The 12,045-nt window shown below is 36.1% G+C and overlaps 3 protein-coding genes across 5 annotated transcripts; 1 reads left to right on the top strand and 2 right to left on the bottom strand.

Annotated features, from left to right (window-relative positions):
* The first annotated feature begins 723 nt into the window (after positions 1–723).
* Positions 724–4,171, top strand: LOC130955726 (uncharacterized). Its single transcript, XM_057882669.1, has 12 exons — positions 724–825; positions 905–925; positions 1,019–1,119; positions 1,402–1,459; positions 1,542–1,585; positions 1,668–1,748; positions 2,029–2,099; positions 2,231–2,341; positions 2,721–2,803; positions 3,081–3,297; positions 3,477–3,560; positions 3,793–4,171. The coding sequence occupies exons 1-12, from the start codon at positions 804–806 to the stop codon at positions 3,857–3,859; spliced, it is 960 nt and encodes a 319-aa protein (XP_057738652.1). The 5' UTR covers positions 724–803; the 3' UTR covers positions 3,860–4,171.
* A 560-nt stretch (positions 4,172–4,731) lies between these two features.
* LOC130955728 (33 kDa ribonucleoprotein, chloroplastic) lies at positions 4,732–6,637 on the bottom strand. The gene is made up of 4 exons (XM_057882670.1): positions 6,095–6,637; positions 5,893–5,994; positions 5,175–5,483; positions 4,732–5,094 (listed from the first exon to the last, which is right to left on the bottom strand). The coding sequence occupies exons 1-4, from the start codon at positions 6,488–6,490 to the stop codon at positions 4,984–4,986; spliced, it is 918 nt and encodes a 305-aa protein (XP_057738653.1). The 5' UTR covers positions 6,491–6,637; the 3' UTR covers positions 4,732–4,983.
* A 647-nt stretch (positions 6,638–7,284) lies between these two features.
* LOC130955881 (nuclear transcription factor Y subunit A-10-like) lies at positions 7,285–11,361 on the bottom strand. 3 transcript variants are annotated; one of them, XM_057882872.1, is made up of 6 exons: positions 11,194–11,361; positions 10,292–10,559; positions 9,158–9,267; positions 9,002–9,070; positions 8,728–8,868; positions 7,285–8,162 (listed from the first exon to the last, which is right to left on the bottom strand). In XM_057882872.1, the coding sequence occupies exons 2-6, from the start codon at positions 10,524–10,526 to the stop codon at positions 7,740–7,742; spliced, it is 978 nt and encodes a 325-aa protein (XP_057738855.1). In that variant the 5' UTR covers positions 10,527–10,559; positions 11,194–11,361; the 3' UTR covers positions 7,285–7,739. The 3 variants fall into 3 exon arrangements, with proteins under 3 accessions (XP_057738855.1, XP_057738854.1, XP_057738856.1); XM_057882871.1 differs by lacking the exon at positions 11,194–11,361 and adding an exon at positions 11,030–11,062; XM_057882873.1 differs by lacking the exon at positions 11,194–11,361 and adding an exon at positions 10,720–10,791.
* Positions 11,362–12,045: the final 684 nt, after the last annotated feature.

Raw genomic sequence — 12,045 nt, 5'->3', positions numbered from 1 at the left:
TAAGAAGGCACTTTAACTTAAAATAAAAACAATTAAAAAAGGTTGTCATAACATTACCAAAAATATAATTTCGGGTTATGGCTTATACTTATATATTAATAGAATAATAGATTTCACACCCAATAGAAAAATGTATCAAGTTAATGCGTAAGTTAAAATGATTATTTAAAATATTGTTTGTTTTTTTTTTGGGTGACTTAAAATATTGTTTGTTTTTCACGTGAATAAAAACTGATTGATTTTTTTTTAGTTTTTTACTGTATAATCCAATAAATTAAAAAATAATTCATTATGGATCTAAATTTTATTTAAGAATTTATGGCTGAATAATTATTGTATACACAAAGGAAAAGTATGAGGAGTTAATGGAATACTTGTACAATGTGTACAATGGAGGTTTATGGAGTATTAGAGATATAACCATTAGTGTTACTTTTTCCCATCAGCTGAAGTTTTTGGGATGAGTGATATCATGACATGATATTAGAGCACTAGATCCGAAAGGTCAAGAATTTAATTAGTCGGATGGTTATTCTAGATAATATGTGATGTGCATTTCGTAACTCAATAACCCCTTATCTAAAATGAGCAAGTTAAGCAGTCAACTTAAGCACTTATTAATCCAGACTTTCTGGGCCTAAGTTTTGTTTTTGGTCCAGCAGGTCTTAGCATGTTTTTGTCTTAAAAGGGCCCGAGCCATAAAAGAAAAAGGAGACAATTTGATGCAGAATAATATGAAGACGGCGCGTGTGTGGTCGTGACAGTGGTGTAGAGGAGCGAGTGAGCTGAAAGCCGAGGGAGGCATGGCCGGCATTCGAATGATAGGTAAATAATGATTTCATTAGTTCTATTCAGTTTCTTCGAACTTGAACTAATGAACTCGCACTGTGTGTGTTATTCGCAGATATAGCCGTCAACTTCACAGGTTAGGCATTTCATCAAACAATTGTTCCGCATTTTTATGTATCTATCTTTCTCCAATTACCATTTCTCCAATTCTAAGTGTCTCAACACACAGATGGCATGTTTAAGGGAATCTACAACGGCAAGCAATGCCACCTTGCAGATTTATCTACGGTTCTCTCCAGAGCTTGGGCTGCAGGCGTCGACCGCATCATTGTATTTCCTCTCATATTCTCTCTCTCTCTCTCTCTCAATTTTTACATGCTACTTTTCTATTTCTCAAGAATGCTTTGATGCCTATAGTGTCTACTCCAACTTCAATTATCTATTACTTCATCAACTGCCATAAAATGTGAATTCTGATGTTAAAATAGCTGACTTCTGGGGAAAATTACAAAATTTGCCCTCAATCAGAGCACAAGCTTCAATTTCATTGTGATTTGTGAATAAAATTATTGGAAGTTTCACGGTTAGAAGGACTTGCTTTTTGTGTTGCAGGTAACCGGTGGATCCTTGGAGGAATCGAGGGAAGCACTTGCAATTGCTGAAACTGATGGTTTGTTACATTACCATCATTTTCTCTTTATGAATCTCGGATGCCAAATGTGGATAATTTTGTTGTGTTTTGTGTGTCATAGGACGACTGTTCTGCACAGTCGGTGTGCATCCGACACGTTGCAAGGTTGCTTTTCTCTGTGGAAGCTCTTCTTTGGAGAAGTAGTTTAGATTGAAGTGTATATAACCATCTTAGTGTATTAGTTCAGGAATTCGAGGAGAGTGGAGATCCAGAAAATCATTTCCAGGCTCTTGTGTCATTAGCTAAAGAGGGAATTCAAAAAGGAAAGGTATTCTTAAGTTTAACTGGTTATTTCTGAATGCTAACCTGCGTGGCTTTGAATCTTAAGTGACTTATTCAGTAGGTAGTTGGTATTTAGTATTTAAGGTAAAATAGTAGTTGCCTCATTTCTAATAAATGTTACTCCCAAAACGTTTTCATCTTGTATGTTGTTATTCCATATGGTGGCTGAAATTTTGCTCTAGTTCAGAAAGTAAAAAAAAATCCTGCCCAAGTAACCATTTGGAAATAATAGTTATATACTCTGCTTTCTCTTCTTCATATGGTAGGTCGTGGCAGTTGGAGAATGTGGGTTGGACTATGATAGACTTCATTTTTGCCCTGCAGAGATTCAAAAGAAGTATGCATTTGCAACATATCCATTCTTAAAACATGTCACATAAGATCTCTTTTTCCTCTTTTCTTGTACTTGTTTCCCTGATATGTTTGATTATGTGAATTTTTTGTTTTATTTTTTTGGGTGAAAGCAAGGTATTTCGAGAAGCAGTTTGAATTAGCACATATCACAAAACTACCTATGTTTTTACACATGCGAGCAGCTGCTGCAGACTTCTGTGAAATTGTTGAGAAAAATAAGTACAGGTGCGGTTGTTGGACCTCATATTTTGAAATTATTAATATTCATATAGGGCTGCTTTAATATCTGCTTTGTTTGGTTTATGATTCTATCTGGTTTGAGAAATTAGTTTTAAGGATTAGAAAATGTTGTTGCCATCCTTGGCTATGTTGTTTCTGCTTTGGAAATACATAGGGTGTGGTTGCTTGGAGATACTTATGGTTCATTTCAAACCCCTCAAGCTCTCATTTGAAGGATGAGGCCTTGACTATACATATAATCACTATGAATATATGAAAAGGACTCATATATGGTTCATTTTGGCCTATTCCTTGCACATAATGGTGTACTGTAATCACTATGATATATGAAAAGGAGGACTTATAATCTCTGCTTATATGTCAGGTTCACTGCCGGAGTTGCACATTCTTTTACTGGTAGCACGGATGATTGCAATAAGCTTCTTTCCTTCGATAACATGTACATAGGTAATCCATAGTTGAGCTTTATTACACTTGTTAACCATTTGAAGTCACCTAGACCTAGGTATGTCTAATTTAAATGTTACCTGTCTGTAAATATAACCACAACTAATTTTTCGGTGCTGATTACAAGCTCTTCGGGGTAAAAATGATATGTGTACTTTGGGAAAGCTGTGTTTTCTCATAACTTTTTGTCTAAAAAGTAGAAGATATGAATGGCGTGTTTCCCTTCTTGCTCTTGGTTTGATTCAATACCTATTTCTTTTGTTTGGCACTTTAACAGGCATAAATGGGTGCTCTCTCAAGACAACTGAGAACCTTGATGTTGTGAGGGATATTCCTGTTGAGAAAATGATGATTGAGACAGACTCACCGTACTGTGAAATCAAGAATACTCATGCTGGAATTAGTTTTGTTAAATCTACATGGCCTTCAAAGAAGAAAGAGAAATATGATCAAGAGTGCATTGTCAAAGGCCGCAATGAACCCTGTTTAGTTAGGTAAGTTAGGAGCCAGAGCTTATGTTGTGTTTTGTCTATTTTTATCTCTATTAACAGTCTTATATCATTGTGATTGCTTAGTTTTAAACCTAGGACATGTTCTATTCCTTTTCTTCTAGATTTATGTCTGAATGAATTTTAATACCTCTTACTCGGATAACATGACTGCAATATTTCAGGCAAGTTCTTGAGGTGGTTGCAGGCTGCAAAGGCATCAATGATGTCGGTAATCTCAGCAAAACATTGTACCACAATACTTGCAGGTATTTGCAATTTGTCCTGGAACTTAAATATACTCCTCATGCGCACACATCAAGGGTTCTTATACCACATCCCAGTCTTGGTTGGGAATTGAACCCAGTGCAGCTCCTTGTGAGACAACCACCAATAGTTTGCTCAGGGATGCAACCTGTCACAAACTTAAATTAAAAGAATCGTAATTCAATTCCATTTGTTTCCCTCTCTAGTCAGGGGTGCTAAAAAAATTCTGTGCAGGGTTTTCTTCCCTCAAGACTTGGATTCTGCAGCTGATGCTCTTCTTGCTGGCGCTAATTCTTCATAAAGACTCATCTGCTTCTTCGGAGCTGTTCGGCCGTCCAATTCCTCATTGTGTTGAGAAAGCTGGGAATCAGTGTGGAAAGCGACATATCATAACGCGTTTTCCAGATGGCAGTTTCCTTAGTGTGACAGATCATTGCATTCTATGTTAACGAACCTGCTACTGTAAACTTAGAATGATTTTATACAGCAACAAACCGAAAGACTTTATTTTCATACTCATTGTGTATTTACAAACCTGTTGTTTACAATGGTAGATATTGATCTTAAAGTATTGTGTTGAGGGTTATTCTGTTGAGATATGATATTCAGAAACTTTTTGCAAGGTTTTCAATAGAAATTACTAGAGTTAAATAAAATGCAATGATCCTATTCGTGCCTGCATCTTAAAAGTTAATACATTGGCATAACTTAAATAACACAATTTTACCAAACGTTTATGTAGCTCTACCAAACAAATATTTATCAGTGACAATGCTAATCATAAAATTGCTAGAAATGGGTTTAATTAATTGGTCAGATTTATCAAATTGGGTGATGGCATAATTATAATTAAAATATTTACTGACTTGGAAACGATTTAGGTTTTGGTCTAACACTAATAACTGACTTCTGAAAATGCTTTTGCCTCAGACAGACTAGCATTGCATAGAAGCTGTGTTGTGAAACTGGTTCGATTGATTAAAATTAGTGGTTCGATTGATTAAAATTAGGTAAAAACTCAGGTGTAGTCGACTTCACGTGAAGTTGATATCTGAGAGCCGTTAGATGATTTGACTGATTTAACTAAATTTTCATCTAACGACTTTCAGATATTAACTTCACGTAAAGTCGACTTCACCTGAGTTTTCACCTTAAAATTAATGTGATTTTTCACGAAGGTTAGCACTTTATATAAATCCTTACTTGAATATTACTTGATCAACCTCAGCACGTGTCTTTAGTAAAATACAAAACCTATATAATTAGCAATCAACACTAAAAATGTTCAATAATTGATACATCTCACACACTGCCTGAAGGTTTAGTTGGTGGATACCAAATTGACTCGCACTTGGCAGGAGGAACCTCAGAGAAAAGACCATATGATATGCATTTTAGGGGCCAAAATTTGATTAACCATATTGCTCATGTACTGGCACTAGAATACAACTCTGAGCTATCAACATTACTTCTTGGAGGAGATGAAGGTGCTCTCTCTGCAGCCAAATTCAACCTTAAAGGTCGACCTTCAATCTCCTGAACACATTACAAAAAGAAAGTTGGTTAATACAGCCAGATTAAGATATAATATGAACTTGAAGTTGAAGAATTCTTACCACACCGTTCATAGCATTCAAAGCAGCCTCTACATCCTCCGCAGTTTGAAAAGTAACGAATCCAAAACCTCGAGATCTTCCGGAGTCTCTCTCATAGATGACCTTGGCACTCAATAAGCCTGGCTGCTCAGCGAAGGCATCTCTAAGACCCTCTGAAGTCAGTCTCCAACCAAGGTTTCCAGCATAGAGCTTGTGAGGGCTGTCTACAAAGCCTCTGGAGTTGTTCCGAATTTTCGGCCCCATTACCAACCTTTCACCTCCCTTGGGCACTTCCGGGAAGTTTACCTTAACGGTCCTACCACCAACTTGCTGGTCACCATCATGGGTCATGAACATTAGTGTTGATACAACCAACAATCATTCATACTGATAAGATTAAAAAGCTTAGTTTCATCAAGTCCTTGATGGGCAAGTAGTTGTACTGAGAAATACTTGCATGCTCTTGGAGCACATTCAGGAACATGCACAACTACTTATTTTCATTTATAACGTTTTGAACCTTGAAGTTATTTAAAATCATTGAAACTGAATGGTTTCCCACAAGATATCTCCTAGAACACTAGAGCAACCAAAGAGGAATCCTATATAATCATCTGTTGCCATTTGCCATATTGTATTAATAGATAGATAGAGCACTCTGCATGAGGAACATTATTGATGATCATAATTGACTAGAATTTCTTCATCCTTTGGACTAAATTATATACTATATACTTACCGAGCCATCAAACATTCGAATTGCTTCTTGAGCATCCCCAACACTCCCCATTGTAACAAATGCAAATCCTCTACTTCTATCCGTGACACGATCGTACACAACCTATAGAATCCAGTCAAACAAAACAATATTAGCTTGCTATGTATAGATAAACAGAAGTATGTGAAATAGAATTAAAGGAAAAATAGAAAAGTAGAAAAACCTCAACAGACACAACAGTGCCAGCTTCTCCAAAGAGGTCGGACAATTCGTTGGAGGTCATTGAATATGGCAAGTTTCCAACATAGAGCCTCCCAGAGTCGTTGGAATCTGAAACCCTTTGCTCTTCTTGTTGTTGGGGTGTTTCAGAGGTCTCTTCTTGTTCTTGTTCTTGTTCTTGAGAGGCTTCGAATCCATCGAATGCAGCGGAGGAAGGGTGAAGAGGGAGAGGGAAAAGATTGAAACTTTGGGGCTTGAGGTTGAAGGTGAGGGGTTTGTAGGAGATGGGTCTCTGAGGGAAGTTGGTGGTGAGTGAAATGGAAGTGTGGGTGAAGGTGGGGTTGTAGATTCTGTTGCAGATAGAAGAAGAAGAGGAAACAGAAGCTGTAGCAGCAGCCATAGCGAGAGGGAGAAGGGATAGAATTCAGAGCTGGGGATTGAATTGAGTTTGGGAGTTAGAGATAACGAACAAGACAACCATTGAAGAAGTTAGTGAGTCAATGAGTGAGGAGGATAAGGTTTTGGTTACTTCCGGTTGGGATCGTATCCAACTGTTTATGCATTTAACAACATTGACAAGCTTAAAATTTTTTATTGTTTTCTATAAAATCTTTCTTTTTAGTATTCTTAATAATTGCCGTTAATGATACTAGGAAATTTTTAACAATTTTTTTTAATCTAACTAAAATCAAATATGAAATAAGGAATCATCGTGTCAATTTTTATAATAATTTTTCAGAAACAAATTGATTATAAGAGAAAGTGTTACCCAAAAAAAAAAATAAAACACTAGCGTCTCTTTGCATTGAGTTTCTATTAGTAAAAATACATCTTAAAAAGAAAATTCAAATAAAAAATGCTCTTTTGTGCATAAAATATAAATATATTTGTTGTTAAACTCATTTCTAATGTGAATTTTATATTTTAATATATATTTTATACTAATAACTAATTTAATATTCTTCCATAATTAAATATATGTAGCTAGCTACTTTCCCGCTTATCTGCTTATTGTCTAGTTCAAGAATTATCGTTGCTATTTACGATTGTGCTTCATTCTGATTAGATGTTAAGACTTGTATGCATGCCCAAAGAATTTACCGTTTGTAGATGATGCATTTGCTACAGTCTCTTGGCGATGCAATTGGAAGTGGGATCACATGAACGAACTTTAACAGATCCAAACGCTAAAGATGATCAACATTCAACATTGGTCAATAGAGGAAATCCAGACCAATGCTTTATTTCAATAACAAAGATCACTCACATGCCAAAGTATGCACCACAAAGTCGGATATCCATAATAAACACATGATTAAACCACACATGAAACTAGAAAATTCACACTTTTATTTTTAGTAAAGAGCCAAAGATATCACCATTGTCTTCCGTCTCAGGATGTCAAGCCATTAGCACTGGCAACGCGCCATGCCGCCATGCCAAGACAGTCCTTGCAGATAGACAAAGACAGTAACCATAGGTAAAATTTGAGCCAAGGATGGATTGCCTTCGACCAGACAATTAGGACGAGCCGCTGTACGAAACTTGTCACAGTCAACATGAAACTGGAACATAGCTTCTTCATCTGGCCGCAGCAAGGAAGGGGTTTGGTACAACATTGCACCAAACCCACGTGTCCTTGCCGGTAGTCAAGCATTAAGGTTGCAGCAATTGCCACCAACTGCCGCAACCCATTTGGGGGGCATGATCATATTCATGCCCCTCCCGCCGTCTATCATGTCCACTAGAGAGTGGACAGTGACGGCAGAGCCAAGATGACTGATAGCAAAACTATCGAGACCTCCGCGTGAATACATGCTAGTCACCTCTGACCCGGAAATATTCGGACTGCTTCCATTAGTCTCTTTTGAAGAATTCAGAGTTCCAACCTCAGATTGCAGCACTTCAGAACTCTGAGAGCCACAAGATTGCAACTGTTCGCCAAGAGCTTTGATCACTTTGTTTCCACTTTTATCATTTTGATCATCCAAATTCTTCGTGTTCAAGAAGCGACCGCCACATCCTCTTGGTCGCCGCATTGCATGGAGATGACGTGATTCATGCATATATGGCTGTAAAACATAAAGATAACTATAAAAAAAACACAATACAATTTCTTAATCAAATAACAAGACCATAATCTCACTATAGCTTGGATCTCTTAATAGAAAATGCCTTGATGATAAAATTATATTCATTAGATAAATTTCAGCTTATTATATAAGTACTTCATCTCAAATCAATCATCCTATTTTCTAATTCCAACATTGAGTTACACTCCATCTAATCTACCTTTTCACTTGAAGCTTCTAGAAACCACCCCCAAATATACCAAAACCATCTAAAATGAGATTCTATGATCTCTTCTAGAATATGCACTACATCAACTTTATATCTAAAATCTAGTGCATTAATTTACAGTTTTATCCTATTAAGTACTTGGGTCAATCAATAAAAACCTCCTTATTATGTCTACAATATTAGTCTTATTATCTCTATATTAAGCTCCATATAACATGATATTTTCCCTGCACTTTAAAAATGATAATGCAGCACTTTCTGATTCATTTGTTCACACCATGCTATCACTGCAAATAGTTTAAATGCCAATGAGGACATTAGAGGTGAGGAACCTACCTTGCGACGTTTTGTCAATTTGTTATCAAGTACAGCTTTGGCACGGGACTGCCGGCGTCTGATGATTCCATGGTACTGCTTAGCATTCACATAAATTGGTCCATCATCGGATGTCATGCTAAGTGGCAGCATTATGCGTCCCTAGATTATTACAGGTGATGCATACATGTATTAGTAGGAAGTGAAAGACTCGCATACAATGCATCAAGAAATCAAAACTGAAAGAAAAGGCATGGTTTTATAGATTAAGAAGCGCGCTGAAGTAACGACAAACCGAAATTTGTGGTCCATAAGGTGAGAAGAGCCCATAAATTTGATCCATATATGGATATTTTGCACAGATCTATAAATGGAAAGATACCAAGCATAAGCAAATCATGTTGACAAAAAATAAATAAATAAAAGTGGTTCTTTTTGTGAGAACTATTACCAGTGGCTGGTTGAATCCTAGCTCGAATCTAGTGTTGGTATCAGCAAGTGGTGACTGCAGAGATATGGCTGCTTGAGGCTTTTGTGCACCACATGGCATTTTACAATCATCTGAAAAAGAAACATTTGGATGGTTATACACATGAAAATTGAAGTCTCTTTTCTAAAGTGAACAAAAAAAATTGTTGCTTCAAAACACCAAAAGGGGGAGAAAAGAAAAAGAGTATCAGATTTTGTCTGATTATTTAAAGAAACCAATTACTCAACTCTGGAAGATCATTTTAGCTTCATACTTTCTGGAAATCATTATAGAAAAAAGTTTTTAGTGTTTCGTCCATGATTACTCACTAGTTCAACTTCATCCTCTCTCTGTTTCTGCCACTATGTAAATGAAAGCCTCTTGGAGAATATGTCCAACTGATGAAGTCTCTATTCTAAGGTATGTTCGGTTAGAGGGTAAAAATGAGGTCAAATTTTTCATGGATGAGCTCCATGTGTAATTTTTACAAATCAAACTCATCTAGGAAAATTCTACCTATTTTTTACCCGCTAACCAAACATATCCTTAGATTATGAATTTTGTTAGTATGTTCTGGATCCATCTTTAACTAGTAGAGATACATTGCCATTTCACTTAAAAGTCAGCCAATCTGTACACGACACCTTTTCGGTCCACCTGGCAAGATATTGCAATGAGGGCAAACTAGATTTTTCAAGAGATTACCATCCCTTTTGAGGTAATGAATTTTTCTCCAGTTTAAATACAAGTCACTAAGCAGAACACGATTTCACTTTGATATCAGTAAACCCTCTTGAAAGGTTATCTTAAAGTCTTCAGATTTCAAATGAAAAATCCATTCCCTTGCATTAGTTGTGACCCGCCATTCATAACAAGAAGCTTCACTAATGCCTTAACAAATAATTTAACTTAACAACAAAAAAAAGTTCTCATATCAGAGCTATCTAACCATGTGACCTTAGAAAAGATGCACTCCAAAGTACTTTCTAACCATCTGCGGCTTAATAGAAAAGAATATTCTCTAATTTGTCTTTGGTTTCCCAAACTATCCACAGCTTTATATATTCATTTATCAATTAACTATTCACAGTTTGGTTTAGAACACAATTGAAATACCTGGAAAGATGGTAAACTGAGTTGTATGTCCTTTCCCAGATATGTTTTCAGCTCCTCTCGCCGATTGCTTGCCGGTGTCAATTTGATCAACATAGTTAGGAATCTCCAGTGAAAAGGGTTTCATTTGGCCACAAGATTCCCCATATTGAGATCCAAAGAGACTCCACCAGGGCCCTGAAGAATTGTGAGCTATCCCTTCATGTTCCTTATTAGGATAAACACTTTGCTTCGCCATATACACCGTTCGAATCGATCCAAAAGATGATTTCTAGGATCACACAAACAATAAGAATCTCAGGATCAGAAACAACAAACCAACATAAAGTTTTGAAATAACAATTTTCCCCCAAAATAAAAAAGACAAAAGGGGATAGATAAACTGCATTAAAAGCATATTCTAATTTCCTATCGTGTTTATCTAGTCTTACTCTTGAACATATACAACCACAAAAGAGGGTTTGAAGGAAACAGAATATTCTTCACATCAAAACCAGAATTTCAACATCCATAACTAATCAGTCTAATAATAATAATAATAATACAGAAACAGTAAAAGCAGAAGATTTGAATGCTTGAAAGGTGACAAAAGAGTGAAAATAAGTAGAAGATGACAAAACAAGAGGAGAGAAGAGAGTTACAATCAAAGAAAGGAACAAACAAGTGAGGAGAGAACAGAAAAAGCATATAGAGTGGACTATATATACATACGGAACACAAATACAAATACAAACACAATACCCAGATGCAGAAAAGCATGCATGATGCATATATAGCACCCAGTAGCAGCAGCAGCATAAAAAGGAACTCAAAAAGGTAAAGTAGAATAGATTTGAGTAGAAAAGACTGAAAGACAGTAAACAGTTCAGACTAAGAAGAAGAAGAGAAAGGTTAGAGAGAGGTACATAGATGTGGAATAGAAATCTAACGGAGAGTAAGAAGAAAGCCCATTAGATTGGAAGCATAAACATGCCGGAAGAATAAGAAGCAAGAGAGAAACACTGCACACGCTCGCACAGAAAAGCGTACAAGTGATAATGGAAATACACTCCAACATCCAATACCATTGCCTGGACCCCTCCACTTTTCATTTTTAAATATATATATAAATATATATATATATATATAGAGAGAGAGAGAGAGAGAGTGTAAAAAAATGGTAAAATAATAAAATAAAGGATAAAGCCAAAGTCAGAAATTATTTTTAATATGAAAAGAGAGATGGTGTTTTGGTTGAATATTGATATTTGAAGTGTATTACAGTAGTATGGAAATCATTCAACACGCCCCCCACGTGTTGCAACACGCCCCCCACGTGTTGGCTAAGAAGCTGTCACGTGTCCAACACGCTTCCCACGTGTTGGCCAGAATGCTGCCACGTGTCCACCACGCCCCCCACGTGATGCAACACGCCCCCCACGTGTTGGCTTCCCACCCAAAAAATCCACCCATCTGTAAATACACCAAATGCTCCCATTTTCAACAAAAACACCAATATTTTTTCCATACACAAAAAAATTAGCCGGATAAAGTATTCATTTAGTTTTAATGTAAATAATTAACGGAATATCTTATATAACAATAGTACAAGAACAAAGTTGATAATTTAGAGAACAAGTATAGATTCTAAATGTATAAAATCAATTGTGTATGTATCAATATATTTATTTATCATTCTCGTTAGTTCTATAGAAAATATTTAATTTAAATTGTAAGAAAAAAGATAAATAAATTTGTACTTTGTTCTCCATATTATT

Source organism: Arachis stenosperma, chromosome 10, assembly GCF_014773155.1.
Source record: "Arachis stenosperma cultivar V10309 chromosome 10, arast.V10309.gnm1.PFL2, whole genome shotgun sequence".
NCBI lineage: Eukaryota > Viridiplantae > Streptophyta > Magnoliopsida > Fabales > Fabaceae > Arachis > Arachis stenosperma.
The sequence above is the reverse complement of the archived record's forward strand: the minus strand, read 5'-3'. Positions and strand labels throughout refer to the sequence as shown.